The sequence below is a fragment of the Emys orbicularis genome, chromosome 9 (genome assembly GCF_028017835.1).
Source record: "Emys orbicularis isolate rEmyOrb1 chromosome 9, rEmyOrb1.hap1, whole genome shotgun sequence".
Taxonomy (NCBI): Eukaryota; Metazoa; Chordata; order Testudines; family Emydidae; genus Emys; species Emys orbicularis.
The window spans coordinates 55974872-55999159 of NC_088691.1; the positions used below are offsets into that span (position 1 = coordinate 55974872).

The 24288-nt window shown below is 47.6% G+C and overlaps 1 protein-coding gene across 1 annotated transcript in view; it reads right to left on the reverse strand.

Moving 5' to 3' along the window:
- Positions 1-24288, reverse strand: part of VPS8 (VPS8 subunit of CORVET complex) — a 196342-nt gene that overhangs the window by 83785 nt on the left and 88269 nt on the right. The window contains exon 19 of the mRNA XM_065410354.1: positions 8267-8370. Within this exon, the coding sequence (XP_065266426.1) occupies positions 8267-8370 (104 nt within the window). The remainder of the gene's footprint in view (positions 1-8266; positions 8371-24288) is intronic.

Consider the following 24288-nt stretch of genomic DNA (forward strand, 5'->3'; position numbering starts at 1 on the left):
GTGGCTCCGGAGCCACAGGTTGGCCACCCCTGCTCTACAGTGTTCTTGACCTCTCTGGGAAACCTCGAAGAGTGTAGCCATGATTCCTGGTGCATCGCAATGGCAGTTGCTATCGATCTTGATGCGGCATCAGCTGCATCAATTTCAGATTGCAATGAAGTTCTGGCCACCAGCTTGCCTGCATCAACGAAGGCCTGAAAGTGAGCGCTGTCCTGCTAGGGTAATTTGTCCTTAAAATCCAGGAACTCTAAATAATTCAGAAAATTGTACTTGTCCAATTTGATAGTTAGATATTCTAAACTGGAGGCTAGCAGACGTAAAGACCTTCCTCCCCAGAAGGTCCAGGCATTTGGCCTGCTTATAGGTGGGGTGCTCCTGAGTGTTGCTGTCTAGATCTTTTGTGGCAGCCTGAACAACAAGGGGTGAGTAAATAGAAACTCCACTTCCTTAGCCAGGACAAAGCATTGCTTCTCTGCCCTCTTGGAGGTAGTTGTGCATGTTGCCAGTGTGTGCCATATAGTTCTTGACAGTTCCAGTATGGCTTCATTCTCTAGGAGTGCTCTCCAGCTAGATCCTGTGGGTTGCAAGATGCTCAACAGCTTACATTGCGAGTCCTGGACCTTCTCTAAGGAGCTCTGGAGCTCTACCAATATCAGTGCTTAATTTGTAATTAAAGAGGTGCCGGGCTCAAGCAATTAGGTGCCAGGCCCAAGCAAATTTTTTTACTTTCATAACTGATGCGGCAAGCCCAGAGGTGCTGGCGCTATGAACTGCCAAGACTAGAGGTGCAGGGGCTCATCCCTGGCAAGCCCAAGCACAAATTAAGCACTGACCTCCACCCTTTGTAGCAACTACTGGAACCATTTGTGATCATTCAGAAGGGAATGAGAAATTGGAGTGACTGATTCTTCAGGAGATGAAGATATCCTTGGTATTGGTGGAACCATCTCATAGTCTTTCCCTTCTATAGGATCAGGAGGAAGCTGTAGTTGCTCTCTTGAAGAGAAGAGATGTGGTATGTGTGATGTTATTGATATAATCTGGGACCATATAGAACATGGTTGCAACCAAAGTCCTGTAGTGGCACCAAATCTTGTATAAAGGGGGTCAAATGAGGTGTCTTAGACAAGGTTAGGGTTTGCTGGTTATAATTATGCTGTCTATATGTGTGTATCAATTTTGTAGTTGAAGTTGTGAATATTGGCTCTAAACTGTCTGTATTTCAAACTTATGCTATGCTTCTGGGAGACATCCCAGACAAGCTGGTGTTAGCTCTGCCTAGCCTGCTTGATGGCCCATTAAGGACCATCAGCTATACAACTGACCCATTGAGAGACGGCAGATACGCCTTGCAACTCAGCAAAGTATGCAGGGACTGGCCCATGTGACTCCAGACTCCATTTTGCTGTAATTTTCCACAGTAAGGACAAAGAGGTGTTCTTACACCTGGAAAGGACTATCAAAGGCTGATGCCTCTCCTCCATCTTGTCTTCAATCCTGCTTCTTACCTCTGGAGGGACTTTGCTACAAACTGAAGCTCTGAACAAAGGACTGAGGACCCATCCCAGCTGGGGATGGACTCCAGAGACTTGATTTTGAACCTGCAGTTTATTTCATCACTGCTACAAGCCTGAACCAAGAACTTTGCCATTACTGTATGTAATTGATTCCATTTAACCAATTCTAGCTCTCATCTATATCTTTTTCCTTTTATGAATAAACCTTTAGATTTTAGATTCTAAAGGACTGGCAACAGTGTAATTTGTGGGTAAGATCTGATTTGTATAGTGACCTGGGTCTGGGGCTTGGTCCTATGGGATCAGGAGAACCTTTCTTCTTTTATAGAGGTATTAGTTTTCATAACCATTTGTCCCCATAACGAGTGGCACTGGTGGTGATACTGGGAAACTGGAGTGTCTAAGGGAATTGCTTGTGTGACATGTGGTTAGCCAGTGGGGTGAGACCGAAGTCTTCACTGTCTGGCTGGTTTGGTTTGCCTTAGAGGTGGAAAAACCCCAGCCTTGGGCTGTAACTGCCCTGTTTTAAGCAATTTGTCCTGAATTGGCACTCTCAGTTGGGTCCCGCCAGAACCAGCATCGTTACAGTATGACTCCCTGTTAGATTGCACAGACCTTGGGTATTGTGCATATGGTCCCTGGGCCCCAACAGAGCCAGTGGGAAGGGTTGAAGGTGGGATGTGGAGGTTGCCAAGCCCTGGGGTACCCTGGTCATGAGGGTGGTGTCCTGGTTTGGATAAGGCAGGCTGGTTCCAGGAAGCTCTTGGTCTTCTGTCTGGATTTATCTCCCTTGGTGGAGGCGATGATGGTTTCTCCAGCATATCTGATTCCCCCAACAAGGTGGTCCAATGCAGCTTGATCAGCGGTGCCCTTATGGGACCTACCGCTAGTTTTGAGGGCCCTGATAAGCCATCCCTTCAAGCCACCAACTTCAATATCGGCCTTTTATCTATTGAGATGTGTTTCTTAGTAGCTATCATGGCCACCAAGCAAGTGTCTGAGCTGACAGACTTTTTCATACAGGAACCTTACTGCATGTTTCACAAAGACAAGGTGGTGCTCGGGACACCAGAATCCTTTTTTCCTAAGGTAAATCCCTCCTTCCACACTTCCGAAGAGGTGGTGCGCTTCCTTCATTCAGTCCAAAACCACAACATCCAACTGATAAGTTGTGTCAAAAAGCATCAAGAAACTATTTCAAGCATACAGAATTCACAAGAAGATTGGGCTTCTTATTAGTGTCCTTTCACCTGAGATGCCAGGAACTCAGATTCCAAGCCCCCCATCACTAGGTGGATTAGACTATGTATCGCAGAGGTCTACAAACCATCAGAGGCTCCTATCCCAGAATCTGTTGTCCCTTTGTTGGGGGGACATCTGTGAGGATGGAGAGAGACAGAAGCGACTCTGTCTGAAGGCCGAACTGTATTCTCTCCTGAGGGCACTTAGAGGAGAATGGAGAGACTGTTTGGATTTTGCTGCATTGTTAGCCACCACCTTTGCAGCTTTTCTCCAAAAATGAAGATGCCTGTAAACTTGGCCGTGCATAGGACCTGCTTAGAGTGAGTATCCACCTTCAGGGTCAGAGTCATAGATGGCACCTGGCCACTTAGCTGGAAGCTATGGCTCAGGCTGAGAAAATCATTGTATCCATTGAGGCATCATTTAGGGAGACTTTCTTAAAACAGAGCCAAAGTCAGGGTGAACTCTGTACTCAATGGCTTTGAGATCTTCCAGATGGGAGAGAGATGCTCCTGCAAAGCAGGTGGCTGCCAGGGACACTTGGAGGGTGGCAGAGGAGGCTTCAAAGCTTTTTGGGGGAGTGGTTTCCATCCTTCTATCTGTGGGTTCCTTAGGACAGAACTCTCCTGCTGCCCCCAAGGGAATAGCCATATCCCTGGTAAGGGATAGAAACATAGAACTGGAAGGGACCTCGAGAGATCATCTAGTCCTGGCACTCAAGGCAGGACTAAGTATTATCTAGACCATCTCTGACAGGTGTTTGTCCAACCAGCTCTTAAAAATCTCCAATGATGGAGATTCCACAACCTCCCTAGGCAATTTATTCCAGTGCTTAACCACTCTGACAGTTAGGAAGTTTTTCCTAATGTCCAACCTAAACCTCCCTTGCTGCAATTTAAGCCCATTGCTTCTTGTCCTATCCTCAGAGGTTAAGAACAACAATTTTTCTCCCTCCTCATTATAACAACCTTTTATGTACTTGAAAACCGTTACGTCCCCTCTCAGTCTTCTCTTCTCCAGACTAAACAAACCCAATTTTTTCAATCTTCCCTCATAGGTCATGTTTTCTAGACCTTTAATCATTTTTGTTGCTCTTCTCTGGACTTTCTCCTATTTGTCCACATCTTTCCTGAAATGTGGCGCCCACAACTGGGCACAATACTCCAATTGAGGCCTAATCAGTGCAGAGCGGAATGGAAGAATTACTCTAAGTGTCTTGCTTACAATACTCCTGTTAATACATCCCAGAATGATGTTTGCTTTTTTTTTTTGCAACAGTGTTACACTGTTGACTCATATTTAGCTTGTGATCCACTATGACCTCCAGATCCCTTTCTGCAGTACTCCTTCCTAGACAGTCATTTCCCATTTTGTATGTGTGCAATTGATTGTTCCTTCCTAAGTGGAGTACTTTGCATTTGTCCTTATTGAATTTCATCCTATTTACTTCAGACCACTTCTCCAGTTGTTCAGATTATTTTGAATTTTAATCCTATCCTCCAAAGCACTCACAACCCCTCCCAGCTTGCTATCGTCCACAAACTTTCTAAGGCTACTCTCTATTATGCCATTATCTAAATCATTGATGAAGATATTGAACAGAACCGGACCCAGAACCGATCCTTGAGGGACCCCACTCATTCTGGAAGGGCATAATGAGTGTGAAACACTGATGATTACTCTCTGGGAACGATTTTCCAACCAGTTATGCACCCACCTTATAGTAGCTCCATCTGGGTTGTATTTCCCTAGTTTGTTCATGAGAAGGTCATGCGAGACAGTATCAAAAGCCTTACTAAAGTCAAGATATACCACATCTACAGCTGCCCCCCATCCACAAGGCTTGTTACCCTGTCAAAGAAAGCTATCAGGTTGGTTTGACATGATTTGTTCTTGACAAATCCAGGCTGACTGTTATTTATCACCTTATTTTCTTCTAGATGTTTGCAAATTGATTGCTTAATTATTTGCTCCATTATCTTTCCGGGTGCAGAAGTTAAGCTGACTGGTCTGTAATTCCCCGGGTTGTCCTTATTTCCCTTTTTATAGATGGGCACTGTATTTGCCCTTTTCCAGTCTTCTGGAATGTTTCCCGTCTTCTATGACTTTTCAAAGATAATTGCTAATGGCTCGGATATCTCCTCAGTCAGCTCCTTGAGTATTCTAGGATGCATTTCATCAGGCCCTGGAGATTTGAAGACATCTAACTTATCTAAGTAATTTTTGACTTGTTCTTTCCCTATTTTAGACTCTAATCCTACCTCATTTTCACTGGCATTCACTATGTTAGACGTCCAATCGCCACCCACCTTCTTAGTGAAAACCGAAACAAAGAAGTCATTAAGCACCTCTGCCATTTCCACATTTTGTTATTGTCTTTCCCCCTCTCACAGAGCCTACTCTGTCCTTGGTCTTCCTCTTGCTTCTAATGTATTTGTAGAATGTTTTTTTGTTTGTTTCCTTTTATGTCCCTAGCTAGTTTGATCTCGTTTTGTGCCTTGGCTTTTCTAATTTTATCCCTACATACTTGTGTTATTTGTTTATACTCATCCTCTGTAATTTGACCGAGTTTCCACTTTTTGTAGGACTCTTTTTTGAGTTTTAGATCATTGAAGATCTCCTGGTTAAGCCAGGGTGGTCTCTTGCCATACTTTCTATCTTTCCTACACAGTGGGAGAGTTTACTCTTGTGCCCTTCATAATGTCTCTTTGAAAAACTGGCAACTGTCTTCACTTGTTTTTCCCCTTAGACTTGCTTCCCATGGGATTTTACCTACCAACTCCCTGAGTTTGCTAAAGTATGCCTTCTTGAAATCCTTTGTCTTTATTGTGCTCTTCTCCCTCCTACCAATTCCTTAGAATCATGAACTCTACCATTTCATGATCACTTTCACCCAAGTTGCCTTCCACTTTCAAATTCTCAACCAGTTCCTCCCTATTTGTCAAAATCAAATCTAGAGCAGCCTCCCCCCAGTAGCTTTCTCCACCTTCTGAAATAAAAAATTGTCTCCAATACATTCCAAGAACTTGTTGGATAATCTGAGCCCTGCTGTGTTATTTTCCCAACAGATGTCTGGGTAGTTGAAGTCCCCCATCACCACTAAGTCCTATGCTTTGGATGATTTTGTTAGTTGTTTTAAAAAAAGCCTCATTCGCCTCTTCTTCCTGGTTTGGTGGTCTGTAGTAGACCCCTACCATGACATCACCCTTGTTTTTTACCCCTTGTATCCTTACCCAGAGACTTTCAACAAGTCTGTCTCTTATTTCTAGCTCAACCTCAGTCCAAGTGTATATATTTTTAATATATAAGGCAACACCTCCTCCCTGTGGCAGCAGTTTCTGAGCAATAGAGCCCTTTGGTTCTTGAATATTATAGAGCCTGAGGTCACTCAATATATTTGCCCTTTTTAGGCTTGTTCCATTCACCCCTAATCGCTTCCTCAGAGAAGGAGCAAAGGGGTATTGCTGCCTGAGGAGGGAAAAACATTTACTGAGGCTTCATCTCAGGTTTCAGAGCCAGACAGCTCACCTTCCTCAGTGGAGGAAGAGGAAGAGGGGTCTGAGGACTTGTATCTCTTGTATTTTTTGATACTTTTTCTTTCCCCTTTTAGCCTTTTTGAGTTTTTAACTTGTTCTGTGCACTTTAGGAGCCTTGATGCTCTGTTGCCGCTTTGGTGAACTCTCTTATGACTAGCCTTGCTTCGGATCTGGAGTCGTCTCGACAAGTCTCTCTCAGAATGCTCTCCATTGGGTCCCATTCAAGGGGAAGGGGGGAAACTCATTGTCAGAGCCCTCCTGGTTGGCTTGGGAGGAAAGGGGGCTGATGAGAAGCCCTGCCTCTTTTCCCAGGGTGCACGGGACCCACTTAAGACTTGGAGGGGGACGACTTGTGGCCACGCAAGCCTGTTCTGCAGGGGTCTCAAGGACTTTCCCCCTGAGTTGAGTGGTCAGGGTCCTCCACCCTTTTGGAGCCTCTCCCTGCTCTACACTGGAGTTCTCAGTCCATGTTTCCCCCGTTGGAGTCACAGTAGCTCTGGTAGGTTGTGGACTCCACCTGCTTGTCAGACTCATAGCGGAAGGCTCAGGAAGGGTTAAAACCCCGAAGGGTTAACCAACCCAGAGAGGAGGAGGAATGCTGAGGAGGGAGAACACAGCTCCCTGTGCAGGCAGAAAAGTTAAAATAGGAAGAGGAAGGGCAGGAGAAAAAAGCCTCCACTGACTTGAAGCCTGGGCCACGTGGCATGCCCCAAGCCCAGCACTAACAGAGAAAAGTTCAAGAAGTAACTTCAGGGAAAGCTGGATACCACTAAGGCTAGAAATGCTGCAGCAAAGCTGGAGCACAAGTTCCGACTACCTTCACTGGCGGCAAGAAGGAACTGAGGGTGGGGGGAGCACACAGCCCCCTTTATGGCGTGATATGTCGGCGCCACTCCAGGGGTCGCAGCAGTGCTCCCCCACTACGGATGCTGCTAAGGGAAAAACTTCCGGCACCGGTGCACGTGGCGAGCACGCACACCTACTGTGGAATACACAGGAGCAATCACTCGAAGAAGAACTGGGCAAAAAAGTTAATAGGAAGAGGAAGGGCAGGAGAAAAAAGCCTCCACTGTCTGGCAGTGGTCAGACTATGTGGCGCCAAAACACTGATCCACCGCTGTGAACTGCAGAGAGAGGAGAGCAGCCCACATATCCAGAACTGTGGGAGATATTGGGCTGGAGAAAGGTAGGAAGTGCTGTAGTGACACATACATTCTAGATTCCCGGTTTAGAAGCCAAATCATCACTTAAACATTATTTGTTGATTATCACAGCAAGGCTTTTAAAGCACAGACCTCTTTTAATTCCTGTGTTATAAGGGGGGCTTCTTAGGTACTTCACCTCCCTCTACATATCAGGCCTTACCATTACTCCAATAGTTACCCTGAAGTATGCTCTACAGCAAAGATGACTATTTGTCAGGACCTAGCCTTTTCTACTTTCTCAAAGGGTGTGTTATCAGAATATTACATCCCGTTTCACCACAGACACTCTCCTACATACATGGAAAATCATCAGACTCCAGGGATATGGCTCTGAAGATCTCATGAACACCACTCTCTGATCACAGAACCACCAGAGCAACAGCCCCGCTTCCTTGTAGGAGGTAAGCCAAAGGCCTTTTGAATTCCAGTTTCTGGCTAACTCGCCGTACACACAATGGCCCAGCTTGGCAGAACCATGCTTCCACCTACATGTAAGTTGAGATTTGTGCATATAGGTCCCATAAAGCATGCCCAAATCCTGACTTGCAGGTTTGCACTGGGCATTGAGCATGGACAAATCAGGCACATGCAAACGTAGGTGCATAGATGTGAAGCAAATCTGTATAATTATAGGAATCTACCAAATCATAGGTGTGCAGGTCCAATTGAACAAAAGACTAACTTAATGGATACTGAAAATGGAACTCTTCCTTCCATATTTGCATAGTACTACAAGCCCTAGTAACAGTGCCTTTTATCCTCTTACCTCTCGCTGCTGCTGGTTTAAACTATGTGAATTCCTCTGGCAAAGTGCAATTGTTTTCACCAAGGTATCTTCAATATCCTTTAATAAGTGGAGTTCTGTTGATTCTAGGTTAATGAAAAACAAAGAGATTACACCATGGTTCAGATAATTTACTGTGCCATTACTGCTAAATCATTCCAAAAAATAAAACCATGCTGCTCACCTAATAATCTCTTCCCTGTATCACAAACAACTGTTACGAAGACAGGCTCTGACCCTTTTTTGTGGATTCAGCTCTATAGCAGAATAAACTGTGCTTTGCAAAATGCTTTATGCAACCATATTAGTAACATCTGAGTTTTGGCTTAGATATGCCTTGACATTGATTAAAAACATCACATTTTTATTTGCTGCTATTGAGTCCTGGAGCTCATGAACAGACAGCATAGTAGGAACCACACTAGGTTTCCTGCCAATGTAGCAGAGTTGCTTCCTTTGGGTTATTTGCCTAGTTTTCGGTAATGGTAAAAAATGATACAAAGTGCTGTGAGGCTGTAATATTTGTTTGCTGCAGAAGCAATAGGTAAATTTCTTCATTTCATTACTGCATGTTTCCTGACGAAGAGCATGCCCACAGTGAGGTACACAGAGTAGTGGGTTTCAAAAAACAGGAACTGCTACATCAGACCACTGATGGATTCAGTCTAGTTGTGTCCTACTTCCAAGAGTGGCCAATACCAATTACTTCAGAAAAAAAAATGTTAAAAACCTCACCCTGGACAATCATCACATAACTTGTTCAAAAGGGAAGAGAAAGTTACTCACCTTGCAGTAACTGAGGTTCTTCAAGATGTGTGTCCCTGTGGGAGCTCCACTCCAGGTGACGGTGCATCCCGGCGCCGTTGATCGGAGATCTTTGGTAGCAGTCCATGGTCGGGACACACGCTCAGCTGCTGTCTCACGGCGTCGTTAGGGTCTGCCTGAGCTGCGCATTCCACACACCCCTCAGTTTCTTCTCTACTGTAGAGTTGTCTGATTAGTACTCCAAAGTAGAGGGGAGGAGGGTGGGTAGTGGAGCACCCACAGGGACACACATCTCGAAGAACCTCGGTTACTGCAAGGTGAGTCTCATAACTATAAAGGGAAGGGTAACAGCCCTCCTGTGTACAATACTATAAAATCCCTCCTGGCCAGAGACACCAAAATCCTTTTACCTGTAAAGGGTTAAGAAGCTCAGGTAACCTGGCTGACACCTGACCCAAAGGACCAATAAGGGGACAAGATACTTTCAAATCTTGGTGGGGGGAAGGCTTTTGTTTGTGCTCTTTGTTTTGGGGGTTGTTCGCTCTTGGGACTAAGAGGGACCAGACATCAATCCATGCTCTCCAAATCTTTCTGAACAAGTCTCTCATATTTCAAACTTGTAAGTAACAGCCAGGCAAGGCGTATTAGTTTTAATCTTTGTTTTCTCAACTTGTAAATGTTCCTTTTGCTAGAGGATTTACCTCTGTTTGCTGTAACTTTGAACCTAAGGCTAGAGGGGGTTCCTCTGGGCTCTTTGAATCTGATTACCCTGTAAAGTTATTTTCCATCCTGATTTTACAGAGATGATTTTTACCTTTCTTTCTTTAATTAAAAGCCTTCTTTTTAAGAACCTGATTGATTTTTCCTTGTTTTAAGATCCAAGGGATTGGATCGGTGTTCACCAGGAAATTGGTGGAGAAGTCTCTCAAGGCTACCCAGGGAAGGGTTATAGTACTTGGGAGGGAGATATTCTGGGGGGGAGGTAGACAGAGTTTCCCAAATAACTCATAAATCGTTTGGGTGGTGGCAGCAAAAGCAGATCTAAGCTGGTAGTTAAGCTTAGAGGTTTTCATGCAGGTCCCCACATCTGTACCCTAGAGTTCAGAGTTGGGAAGGAACCTTGATAGTGAGTAACTTTCTCTTCTTCTTCGAGTGCTGTCCCTGTGGGTGCTCCACTCCAGGTGAATGTGAAGCAGTACCCACTATAGTTGGTGGGATTTTGGAGTTGCGTGAGGAATAACGGTAGACAGTACTGTATGGCCAACTATGGCGTCTGCCGTGGTATCCCGTGTGATAGCATAATGTTTGGCAAACGTGAGGTCAGATATCCATATGGCCGCCTTGCATATGTCTAATAGGTGTTGTGACAAAGTTCCTCCTCTACCTTGGTGGGTCCTGCGCTTATTGGCGGATTTGCTCGCTTCACAGATTCACCCTGTGGGTCAGGAAACAGTCCAGAGACCTCCCGCTCTGGTAGAAGCTATAGTCCAGGTCAATTCCTCCTGTGTTTGATCAGGAGTTGGGAGGTATGGGGGGAACCCGGGCCCACCCTCTACTCCGGGTTCCAGCCCAGGGCCCTGTGGACTGCAGCTGTTTAGAGTGCCTCCTGGTACAGTTGCACGACACCTACAACTCCCTGGGCTACTTCCCCAAGGCCTCCTCCCAACACCTTCTTTGTCCTCACCACCAGACCTTCCTCCTGATGTCTGATAACGCTTGTACTTCTCCGTCCTCCAGCAGTACGCCTACTCACTCTCAGCTTCTTGCATACCTCTTGCTCCCAGTTCCTCACACACTCTTCCTCTCCTCTGGCTCCCCCTGGCTTGACTGGAGTGAGCCCTTTTATAGCATCAGAGGGGCCTTAATTAGAGTCAGGTGCTTAACTGCCTCACCTGACTCTTAGCAGGTTAATTGGAGTCAGGTGGTCTATTAGCCTGGAGCAGCCCCTGCTCTGGTCACTCAGGGAACAGAAAACTACTTATCCAGTGGCCAGTATATCTCCCTTCTGCTACTCTGCTGTTCCCAACTGGTCTGGGTCTATCACATATCCCTCCCCCCTGCTCAACACCAAGGCAGCTTGGGACGCCAGACAGTGTAAACGTGATAAGCCATCGGCGTTGCCATGGCGACTCCCTGCTCTGTGCTGTATGCGGAACTGGAAAGGTTGGAGGGATAAGAACCACCTGGTTACCCTTGTGTTCTTTTCCTTGTTCCGTTGCATCCATTGAAGAGGGGCATGGTCAGTCACGAGGACAAATCTGCGCCCCAGCAGGTAGTAACGCAGCGTTTCCATGGCCCATTTTACGGCGAGGCATTCTCTCTCTACCACTGTGTATTTTTGTTTCCTGCTGAGGTAGAGAATTGGGTGTTCCTCTTCCCCAGCCATCTGCGACAGGACAGCCCCTAGCCCGACCTCGGATGCATCTGTCTGAAGGATGAATTCCTTGGTGAAATCCGGGGCTATCAATCCGGGGTTACTGCAGAGGGCAGTCCGTAGGTCTGCAAATGCCCTCTCTGCTGCGTCGGACCATCTGACTGGATCCGGACCACGGGCCTTCACTAAGTCCGTTAGGGGACTTGCCCTTGTGGCAAAATGGGGAATGAAACGCCGGTAATACCCCACCACCCCTAGGAATGCTTGGACCTGCTTATTACTACTTGGTCGTGGCCAATTTTGGATGGCCTCTAACTTGTTCAGTTGAGGTTTCACCAGAACTTCTCCTACCACGTAGCCAAGATATTTGGCCTCTGTGAACCCCACAGCACACTTAACAGGGTTTGCCGTAAGGCCAGCTCGCCTGAAGGTATCAAGGACCGCCCCCACCTTCTTCAAGTGGGTTTCCCAGTCTGGGGTATGAATCACCACGTCATCCAAGTAGGCCACAGCATAGCTGGCATGGGGGCGTAATAACTTGTCCATGAGGCGCTGAAAGGTAGCTGGGGCCCCATATAGTCCAAAAGGAAGGACCGTATACTGGAAAAGACCCTGTGGTGTAGAGAACGCCGTCTTCTCCTTTGCATCTTCAGCTAGGGGAATCTGCCAGTACCCCTTTGTCAAGTCTAGGGTCATTAAGTACCGGGCATTCCCCAGACGGTCTACTAATTCGTCTATGCGGGGTATAGGGTAGGCATCAAACTGGGATATCTCATTTAGTCGCCGGAAGTCATTGCAGAACCTCGTGGTGCCATCAGGTTTGGGCACCAACACTATTGGGCTGGACCACTGACTGTGAGATTCTTCAATGATCCCCATCTCCAGCATTTTCCTGACTTTTGCTTTTATTTCCTCCCTTTTGGCTGCTGGCACCCGGTAGGGCCTCATTGTTACTCTGGCCCCAGGGTTCGTGACGATGTGATATGTCCCAGTTGTGCGACCCGGCTTTGTTGAGAATACATCTTGATATTGGGCGATCATCTCAGTTACCTCTTTCTTCTGGGCGGTCATTAGATCGGGAGACACCCTCACCTGTCCAGGGTTTTTGTTCCCTGGGTGTAGGTCTTTCCGAACCACTGTGCACGCTTCTCGGGTATGCCAGGGTTTCAGAAGGTTGACATGATGTATCTGTTCTAGTTTTCGACGTCCCGGTTGTCGCACCTTGTAATTTACTTCCCCTACAGGTTCAACTATTTCGTAGGGCCCTTGCCACTGGGCCAACAGCTTACTTTCGGCCGTGGGTACCAATACCATTACTCGGTCACCGGGCTGAAACTGACGAACCTTGGCTTGACGATTGTAGTAGGTTTGCTGGGCCTCTTGGGCCTTTTCTAGGTGCTCCCTCACTATGGGAGTGACCCGGGCTATCCGGTCCCTCATCTGTAGCACATGCTCTATTATGTTCTTCCCCTCACTGGGTTCCTCCTCCCAAATTTCCTTGGCTATGTCCAGGATGCCTTGGGGGTTGCGCCCATATAACAGCTCAAAGGGGGAGAATCCAGTTGAGGCCTGAGGTACCTCCTGGATAGTGAACATAAGGTAAGGTAGTAGGGTGTCCCAGTCCTTCCCATCCCGACTTACCACCTTCCTTATCATAGCCTTGAGGGTTCGGTTAAACCTTTCTACCAACCCATCAGTCTGCGGATGATAGACTGAAGTTCTCAGGGTATGTATATGGAGCAGCGTACAGAGGTCCTTCATTAGCTTCGACATAAATGGGGTTCCTTGGTCTATTAATATCTCCTTTGGTAGCCCCACTCGGGCAAAGATCCCCACCAACTCCTTCGCTATTGTTTTAGAGGTCGTGTTTCGCAGGGGGACGGCTTCTGGGTAGCGAGTAGCATAATCCAGAATGACAAGTATATATTGGTGGCCCCGGGCTGTCTTCTCCAGAGGTCCCACTAGGTCCATGGCTATTCGCTCGAAGGGGACCTCTATGATGGGAAGGGGTACTAAAGGTGCCCTCAAGTGGGGACGGGGACTGCAGCTGACACTCCGGGCAGGACGCACAGTACCTCCGCACTTCTTCACATACTCCGGGCCAGAAGAACCGTTGTAGGACCCTGGCCAGGGTCTTCTCTACCCCCAAATGTCCCCCAAAAAGATGACTACGGGCAAGACTTAATACAGCATTCTGGTGTTTTTGAGGTACTAGGATCTGCTGTACCTTCTGCCCCTGTACTGGTGCAACCCAGTATAAGAGATCCTTCTTCATTATGAAGTAGGGTCCTGGTCCCTGGGTTTTCCCTTCCACGGGGACCCCATCTATTTCAGTCACCTCGTTCCTAATGTTGTCATACCTTGGGTCTTCTGCCTGGTCCCGTCCAAAATTTCCTCTCCCAGGGCTAATCTGCCCGAGATCTAGGGGGCCAGTCTCTGTTGCCTCTACTGGTTCAGAAGCATTAGGGTGGGGGTCAGACTCGGGTGCTTCTCTCTCCTGGGTGGCCTCCTTTTCAGCTGCTCGGGTCCGCCTACCTACGAGAGCGACCCTCTGGCTTTGGGTCAGTATTCGGGTTCCCAAGGCCTTAGCTGCCCTCCTTTCCCTTTTTGTCTTTCTACCCTGTCTGGGAGTGGAAAACAAATCTGGGGATATTTCAGAGAAGACTGGGGGTTGACAGTCTACTGTGGATGCCTCACTAACTTCAGGGTTTCCCACTTTCTCCAATCCCCTTACCGGCAGTAAGTCTCCAAACCCTGGGAAGTCCCTCCCTATGAGCACCGGGTATGGGAGTTTAGGGACTACACCTGCTGCTACCTCAGTAGTGTTCCCCTGAATCTCGATTTTTACTGGGATGGTGGGGTAATAACAACCTGTGTCCATGGACACAGGTTATCCCCGTATGCTTAGCCCACAGCAGCTGACTATGCTTCACGAGCTTCCCCGAGACAAGCGTGATAGCACTCCCCGAATCAACCAGTGCTGTGGTCTCTACCCCATTTAGTTTCACTGGTCTGGTATACATATGTGGGGTTAGTGAGACCCCCACAAGGTGGATTAGGGAGCATGAATCTGCCCAGTTCCCCAGGTTACACTGCATAGGCTCCTCAGCATTAGGACACTGTGCAGCTATGTGTCCCCACTCCCCACAGGCATAACATCTGTATGGAGCCCTAGGCATTCCCAGGTCTCTTGGTTTGGGCAGTCTAACATCCCGATCCTCTTCTCCCTCAGTGCTCCGACTCTTTGTGGCCTCTAGTGGGCCTTCACCCCCTCTCTTTTTCCACCTGGGCCCTCTTCGTGGCCCAGTCACCCGAGCTTTGGGGCTTGGTGCTGCTAATTTAACCCGGGGTGCCTCTTCCTTAACTGGTCGGGTCAGCTCCCTCGCCGTCCTTCACCTCTCTACCAATGCGACGACCTCGTCGTAGGTGCAGGGTTCGTTCTGGCTTACCCAGGCCTGAAGGTCTGGCGGTAGTCCCCTCATGTATTGGTCAATGACCAGAACGTCTAGTATATCTTCCGGATTCCGGGAGTCAGTTCGCAACCACTTTCGTGCGAGATGGATGAGGTCATACAATTGGGACTGCGGGGTTTTGTTTTCCTGGTACCTCCACTCGTGATACCGCTGGGCCCGCACTGCAGTCGTTACCCCAGATCTGGCCAGGATCTCTGCTTTCAGCTGGGGGCAGTCTGCTGCAGCCTCTTCAGGCAGATCATAGTAGGCCTTCTGGGCCTCCCCACACAGGAATGGGGCAAGGATGCCAAACCACTGATCTCGAGGCCAGGCCTCCCGTAGGGCTGTCCTCTCAAAGGCCAGAAGGTATGCCTCTACATCATCCTCCCGCGTCATTTTCTGCAGCCAATGGCTGGCCTGTATGAGCCGCATCCCATCATGGCCACGGTTCAGCTCTGTAAGGGTCTTTACCTGGCTTACCAGTTCTCGCAACATAGCTCGGTCTTGAGCAGCCTGGTGCATCAGCAGGCGATTAGTCTGTTGCTGTAGCCGCACTGCCTCCTGTTGGGCGGCTGCCTGGACACGGGTAGCCTCCTGCTGGGCCACCGTAGCTTGTATCAGTGCCCGCACTACGCCATCCATTGTGGTGAAAAAATAAATAAACCCTCTCTTTTTTTTTTTTAAATCACCCTCCTTCTTCCGCCGCGCTGTGCACCCCAAATTCCACTCCTGACACCAGTTGTGACAAAGTTCCTCCTCTACCTTGGAGGGTCCTGCGCTTATTGGCGGATTTGCTCGCTTCACTGATTCACCCTGTGGGTCAGGAAACAGTCCAGAGACCTCCCCCTCTGGTAGAAGCTATAGTCCAGGTCAATTCCTCCTGTGTTTGATCAGGAGTTGGGAGGTATGGGGGGAACGCGGGCCCGCCCTCTACTCCGGGTTCCAGCCCAGGGCCCTGTGGACTGCAGCTGTTTAGAGTGCCTCCTGGTACAGTTGCACAACACCTACAACTCCCTGGGCTACTTCCCCAAGGCCTCCTCCCAACACCTTCTTTGTCCTCACCACCAGACCTTCCTCCTGATGTCTGATAACGCTTGTACTTCTCCGTCCTCCAGCAGTACGCCTACTCACTCTCAGCTTCTTGCATACCTCTTGCTCCCAGTTTCTCACACACTCTTCCTCTCCTCTGGCTCCCCGGCTCCCCCTGGCTTGACTGGAGTGAGCCCTTTTATAGCATCAGAGGGGCCTTAATTAGAGTCAGGTGCTTAACTGCCTCACCTGACTCTTAGCAGGTTAATTGGAGTCAGGTGGTCTATTAGCCTGGAGCAGCCCCTGCTCTGGTCACTCAGGGAACAGAAAACTACTTATCCAGTGGCCAGTATATCTCCCTTCTGCTACTCTGCTGTTCCCAACTGGTCTGGGTCTATCACAGTACGTTGTTGAGGAAGGCAACAGATATTGACATTGCTCTAGTAGAATGAGTTCTAACACTCTCTGGTGGTTGAACATTCTGGATCGGATAGCAGGATCTGATACAGTCCAAGATCCACTTGGAGAGTCTTTGCTTAGAGATAGCATCACCCTTTGATCTCTCAGTAGTAGAAACAAATAGAACTAAACCATTTCGTAAATCCCCATGGCTGTCAAGATAGAATGCAAGAGCCCATCGGACGTTGAGGGTATGTAACGCAGCTTCCTGTGTAGTCGTATGAGGATTGGGATGGAATATAGGTAAGTGTATTGGCTGGTTAAGGTGGAAGGTAGACACCACCTTGGGGAGGAAGTTGGGGTGGGTTCGCATAGTAACCTTGTCTTTAGAGAAAATGGTGTAGGGAGGGTAGGCCATCAGGGTGCTTATTTTACCAACCCTTCTTGTTGACGTTATGGCAACCAAGAAAGCCACTTTCATGGACATGTGGAGCAGGGATGAGGTGGCCAGGGGCTCGAAAGGGGGTTTCATAAGAGCGTGGAGAACTAGGTTGAGACTTCAGGAGGCTACTGGTGAATGAATATCAGGGTAGAGATTTTGCAGGCCTGTGAGGAAGTGTTTCTTGGTGGGGTGGGCAAAAAGTGAATAGCCGTCCAGAGTGTCATGGAAGGTGGTAAGGGCCGCAAGGTGTACTCCGATAGAACTGTGCGAAAGCCCGTCCTGTTTCAGTTACAAAAGATAGTCTAAGGTATCAGGGAAGGTTGCAGTCTGGGTGTATCAGGCATCTGTGGAAGCACCAGATGAAGAAGCGTTTCCACTTTTGCAGGTAAGTCTTACAAGTGGAGTCCCTTCTACTGTGCAGGAGGATGTGTTGGACCTGTTCCGAGCAGGCTAATTCGTGGGATTGAAATCATGAAGGAACCACACCGTCAGATGGAGTTTGTGGAGCTGCGGATGAAGAAGCCGACCGCAATTCTGGGAGAGGAGATCTGGTCTGTTGGGGAGAGTCCGGGGAGGACAGATGGACATGCATAGCAGGTAAGGATACCATGTCTGCCTGGGCCAAGCTGGGGCAATAAGTATGACCCGAGCCTTGTCCTCTGTGATCTTGCGTAGAACCCTGTGTATCAGTGGAATCGGTGGAAAAGCGTACATGAGGGAGTTGTTCCAAGGAATGAGGAACGCATCCCCTAGAGATGCGTTTCCGAGTCCCACTCTGGAGCAAAATAGATGGAATTTGCGGTTTTGAGGAGTGGCAAACAGGTCTATCGACAGAGTGCCCCAGTGGGAGAAGAGCTGTCGGAGTATCGTGGGATGTAATTCCCATTCGTGTTCCTCGGAGAAGTGTCTGCTGAGTGTGTCGGCGGTAGTGTTGTGATACCCAGGCAGGTAGGAAATGGTGATTTTTATGTAATGTTGTATGCACCAATTCCATAACCGGATGGCTTCTGTGCATAGGGAGTGAGATTGTGCTCCTCCCTGCCTGATAGCTCTGAGTTCTAGAAGAATGATGTGCAGATGCATCTCTGATAGGGACCAGCAGCCCTGTGCCTTGCGCTCGCCTAGATGTGCTCCCCAACCTATCTGGGAAGCGTCCGTGGTCAACAGGAGTACTGGGGAGTGTGGATGGAAGGGAACACCCATGCATAGGTTCTCTGGTTTTGTCCACCAATGTAGGGAGGCCAATACGTTCGGTGGCGGAGTCAGTGTTATGCAGAAACCGTGTCTGCTGGGTTTGTGGTTGGAGTTGAGCCAACTCTGAAGGCATCTCCTGTGCAGCCTGGCGTATTTGGCCAGGAAGGTGGTGGCTGCTACGTGACCAAGAAGCTGAAGGCAGGTCTGTGCCTGTATTCTGGGGCCAACAGCGATCATGCATATGAGATGCACAATAGTGAGGAATCGCAGGAAGTGTCTGTGTGCTGGATGAATGGATATATGGAAATAGGCGTCTTGTAGGTCGAGGGCTGTGAACCAGTCCCCTTGTTCCAGCATGGGTATTATTGTGCCCAATGTGGCCATCTTGAATTTTTGTACACGTACAAAGTTGTTCAGTTGGTGTAGGTCTAATATAGGTCTCCAACCCCGCCCTTCTTTTGGGTTAGAAAGTAGTAGGAGTAGAATCCTTTTCCCTGATGTTGCGTCGGTACATTTTCGACTGCACCTAGGTGGAGAAGATGAGCCATCTCCACACAGAGAAGGTGCTCATGAGAGGGGTCCCTGAAGAGGGACGGGGAAAGGGAAAGGGTGGGCAGGGAAGATAGGAAAGGGATGGAGTAACCTGACTGAACTATTTCCAGGACCCAGCGGTCCTGCGTGATCTGTTGCCAGACATGGTGGAAAGCCTGGAGGCGGTAGCCAAATGGGCAAATAGGCAGCGGAATTAAGGGGTGGTCAAGCAGACCCCCGACCAGCACTTCAAAATTGTTGTTTGTTACCTGATGGATGGGAAGTAGTTGCTTGCGCCTGGTTTTGCCTGCGCCTAGGTGGTTTGTTGAGGTTTCTCCCAGTGTCATACTGTCTAGACTGGGGTCGGCGATATTGTTGTGCGCTGGGCCTCTGATAAGGTTGATACAGTGGTGTCCTGGGGATGAATAGGTATATGCTCAATGTGCCCAAAGTGGCTCTAGAGTCTTTCATAGTGTGAAGTACTTCATCTTTTTTTTGGAAAAGAGTTTATCGTTGTCAAAGGGGGGATCCTCCACTTAGGTCTGCAAATCTTTGGGAATACTGGATGCCGAGAGCCAGGAAAACCGGCGCATCACCGCTGCAGTGGTAGTGGTTTGGGCTGCTGATCAGCCACGTCCATGGGTGCTTGTAGTGCCGCCCTAGACACCAATTGACCTTTGATGAGGACTGACTTGAAGTCTGCTCTCCTGTCCTCCGGTATATGGGAGGCAAAATCAAAGAGCTTGTTGTAATTGTCAGTCATAGCTTGCAAGGAGGGCGGAATAATTTGCAATTCTAAATTGTAGTGTAGAAGAGGTATAAACCTTGGGGCCCAGGAGGTCAAGGCATGTGAGGTCCTTGTCCTGCAGAGTGGGCTGGTAAGATGGGCTTCACCTAAACCAAAGTGGATCCAGACTGCTGGCACTTAACATTAAAAAGATTGCAGAGCAGTTTTTAAACTAAGAGATGGGGGAAAGCCGATTGCTGCAGCGGAGCACGTGGATCGGACAGAGACTTCTCTTAGGGGACAGTCTATTGATGGAGATTCTCTAGGTTCTAGTCAGGAGCAGAGGATGGAAGAGGATAAAGTAGGGGCCAGATCAGACCAGAAACATTCACATAAAAAAGAATCTGACATAACAGAAAAGGGCAGACAAACAGTGACAAATTTTTAAAGTGCTTGTACACAAACGCTAGAAGTCTAAATAATAAGATGGGTGAACTAGAGTACTTCAAGTTAAAGGAGGATATTGATATAATAGGCATCACAGAAACTTGGTGGAGTGGGGACAATCAACGGGACACAATCATTCCGGGGTACAAAATATATCGGAAGGACAGAACGGGGGGGGGAGAGGGGGTGGGAGAGGAAGGGGGAGTGGCACTATGTGTGCAAGAAAATGTAGAATCAAATGAAGTAAAAATCTTAAATGAATCCACATTCCATAGAATCTCTATGGATAGTAATTTCATGCTCTAATAAGAATATAACAGTAGGGATCTATTATCGACCACCTGACCAGACAGTGATAGTGACGATGAAATGCTAAGGGGGATTAGAGAGGCTATCAAAATAAAGAACTCGATAATAGTGGGGGATTTCAATTATCCCCATATTGACTGGGTACATGTCACCTCAGGACGAAATGCAGAGACAAAATTTCTCTATACTTTAAATGACTGCTTCTTGGAGCAGCTGGTACAGGAACCCACAAGGGGAGAGGCAATTCTCGATTTAGTCCTGAGTGGAGCGCAGGATCTGGTCCAAGAGGTAACTATAACAGGACGGCTTGGAAATAGTGATAATATAACAACATTTAACATTCCTGTGGTGGGAAGCACACCTCAACAGCCCAACACTGTGGCATTTAATTTCAGAAAGGGGAACTATGCAAAAATGAGGAGGTTAGTTCAACAGAAATTAAAAGGTACAGTGACTAGAGTGAAATCCCTGCAAGCTGCATGGACACTTTTCAAAGACACGATAGAGGCCCAACTTAAATGTATACCCCAAATTAAAAAACACAGTAAAAGAACTAAAAGAGAGCCACTGTGGCTTAACAACCATGTAAAAGAAGCAGTGAGAGATAAAAAGACATCTTTTAAAAAGTGGAAGTCAAATCCTAGTGAGGTAAATAGAAAGGAGCATAAACACTGCCAAATTAAGTGTAAATATGTAATAAGAAATGCCAAAAAGGAGTTTGAAGAACAGCTAGTCAAAAACTCAAAAGGTAATAAAATGTTTTTTAAGTACATCAGAAGCAGGAAGCCTGCTAAACAACCAGTGGGGCCCTGGACAATCGAGATACAAAAGGAGCACTTAAAGACGATAAAGTCATTGCGGAGAAACTAAATGAATTCTTTGCTTCAGTCTTCATGGCTGAGGATGTTAGGGAGATTCCCAAACCTGAGCTGTCCTTTGTAGGTGACAGATCTGAGGAATTGTCACAGACTGAAGTGTCACTAGAGGAGGTTTTGGAATTAATTGATAAACTTAACAGTAACAAGTCACCGGGATCAGATGGCATTCACCCAAGAGTTCCGAAAGAACTAAAATGTGAAATTGCAGAACTATTAACTATGGTTTGTAACCTGTCCTTTAAATCAGCTTCTGTACCCAATGACTGGAGGATAGCTAATGTAATACCAATATTTAAAAAGGGCTCTAGAGGTGATCCCGGCAATTTCAGACCGGTAAGTCTAACGTCAGTACTAGGCAAATTAGTTGAAACAATAGTAAAGAATAAAATTGTCAGACACAGAAGAACGTAACTTTTTGGGCAAAAGTCAACATGGTTTCTGTAAAGGGAAATCATGTCTTAGTAATCTATTAGAGTTCTTTGAAGGGGTCAACAAACATGTGGACAAGGGGGAATCCAGTGGACATATTTATCTCGTTAGACTGACCTAACACTTGGTAAAGCACCCCATCCTTTCATGTATTTATACCTGCTCCTGTATTTTTTACTTCATACATCTGATGAAGTGGGTTCTAGCCCATGAAAGCTTATGCCCAAATAAATTTGTTAGTCTCTAAGGTGCCACAAGGACTCCTCATTTTTTTTATAGTGTACTTAGATTTCCAGAAAGCCTTTGACAAGATCCCACACCGAAGACTCTTGCATAAATTAAGTTGTCATGGGATAAGAGGGAAGAGCCTTTCATGGATTGAGAACTGGTTAAAAGACAGGGAACAAAGGGTAGGAATAAATGGTAAATTTTCAGAACGGAAGGGGTAAATAGTGGTGTTCCCTAAGGGTCAGTCCTAGGGCTAATCCTATTCAATTTATTTATAAATGATCTGGAGAAAGGGGTAAACAGTGAGGTGGCAAAGTTTGCAGATGATACTAAACTGCTCAAGATAGTTAAGACCAAAGCAGACTGTGAAGAACTTCAAAAAGATCTCACAAAACTAAGTGATTGGGCAACAAAATGGCAAATGAAATTTAATGTGGATAAATGTAAAGTAATGCACATTGGGAAAAATAACCCCAACTATACATACAATATGATGGGGGCTAATTTAGCTACAACTAATCAGGAAAGAGATCTTGGAGTCATCGTGGACAGTTCTCTGAAGACGTCCACGCAGTATGCAGCGGCAGTCAAAAAAGCAAACAGGATGTTAGGAATCATTAAAAAGGGGATAAAGAATAAGATGGAGAATATCTTATTGCCCTTCTATAAATCCGTGTACACCCACATCTTGAATACTGCGTACAGATGTGGTCTCCTCATCTCAAAAAAGATATACTGGCATTTGAAAAAGTTCAGAAAAGGACAACTAAAATGATTAGGGGGTTGGAATGGGTCCCAGATGAAGAGAGATTAAAGAGGCTAGGACTTTTCAGCTCGGAAAAGAGGAGACTAAGGGGGGATATGATAGAGGTATATAAAATCATGAGTGATGTGGAGAAAGTGAATAAGGAAAAGTTATTTACTTGTTCCCATAATATAAGAACTAGGGGCCACCGAATGAAATTAATAGGCAGCAGCTTTAAAACAAATGAAGTTCTTCACACAGCGCATAGTCAACCTGTGGAACTCCTTGCCTGAGGAGGTTGTGAAGGCTAGGAAAAGAGAACTAGATAAATTCATGGAGGTTAAGTCCATTAATGGCTATTAGTCAAGATGGGTAAGGAATGGTGTCCCTAGCCTCTGTTTGTCAGAGGGTGGAGATAGATGGCAGGAGAGAGATCACTTGATCATTACCTGTTAGGATCACTCCCTCTGGGGCACCTGGCATTGGCCACTGTCAGTAAACAGGATACTGGGCTGGATGGACCTTTGGTCTGACCCAGTATGGCCGTTCTTATGTTCTTATGCTTTGTTCTCTGTGTCGTTGCATCCACCACAAGAGAATTGGGTTGTGGGTGGGAAAAGAAATCGACGTCCCTCATGGGCATGTCGTATTTACGTTCAGCTTTCTTGCATGTTGGTGGAATGGAGATGGGTCTGCCGGAGAGTATCTAGGAGAGCTTCATTTATGGGTAGTGCGATCTTGGAGGGTGCAGAGGGTTGGAGGATTTTGAGGCGTCTATGTTGTGTCTCCTGGACTTCCTCCAAAGGGATGTCCTGGCTGAGTGCCATTCTCTTGAAAAGTTCCTGGAATTGCTTAAAGTCCTCCACGTTTTGTGGAGGTGGAGGCATGAGGGCGTCTTCTGAGGCTGATGGCGAGGCAGAAGCCGGTAAATCCGGGAAGGGTTCATAGCCCACCTCTTCAGGAGGGGGTTCAGGAGCTCTAGATGTTGATGGAGCTGGAGATATAGGCGAGCTTGTGGTCCGGTAGAAGAGGCGCAAGGAGGAGCGGTGGCAGGAGCCGACCACAGGTACCACTGAGACCAGGGCACCGGGTAGGAAAAGTTGGGTCTGGCCACTGGGGGACAAAGTAGGGAAACTGAGGCTGATTCTTATGATGCGCCATGTCTTGGGGTATGTATGGCTCCGGTGGAGGGGGAGACGCAGGAAGGGAGAACTCTGCCTGCTGCTGTGTGCCGTTCTCACGATCAGTGAAAGTAGCCAGGTCAGGTGGTGAGAGCTGCTGTTCAAACAGTGAGTGCTCCGAGTGGAGGAGAGGAGAGTCAAGCTCAGGGGCCACAGAGATATCCTGCTGATGCAGGAATTGTTGCTGCACCCTAGGCTGGTATGCTGCAGAGCGTGAAGTGTGAGCAGCAGCCCAGTGATTTTAGTTTCACTTTTGCAGGAGCTGTGAGATGTTTGTGAGTGCCCCACAGAGGGTCTGAATCTGCTCCGGGGGTGGCAGACAGGGTCGGTGCCGTGGTGGAACGCATTGCCAGCACCGGGCCCATTGTCGGTGCCGGAGGGACCAGTGCCGAGGAGAGCTTCCTGCTGTGGTAAGTCAGGTCGCTGCTTTTGAGCCCTATGTGAGTTGCTTCTGAAGTGCAGGGGCAGTCAGAGTTGCCTGCTCTCGGTGCTGACAGCACCAAGGGTAAAGACCCTGCAGGAGATCCTTTACCCTTTTGAGTGTCTCTGAGAGGAGACATTAGGGTTTCCTGCCTCTTCCTGTGAGAGGGTGAAGCCGTGCTCCCAGTCTGTTCTGACTTGGCAGGGGAGCCTGAGGGAGAGGGTTTACTGCCCTTTTCCATAGGCAGCTGCAGAGCTTTCTCCACGAGGAGCATTTTTAGCTGCAAGTCTCTGTCACGGCAAGCTCTAGTTTTTAAGTTGGTGCAGTGGAGACACTTCACAGGGACGTGTGTCTCGCCAAGGCATTTAACGCAGAGTGAGTGCCCGTCAGACCGTGGCATAGACGCCTTGCAGGAGCCACATTTCTTAAAGCCGGGCGACCCCGGCATAATGA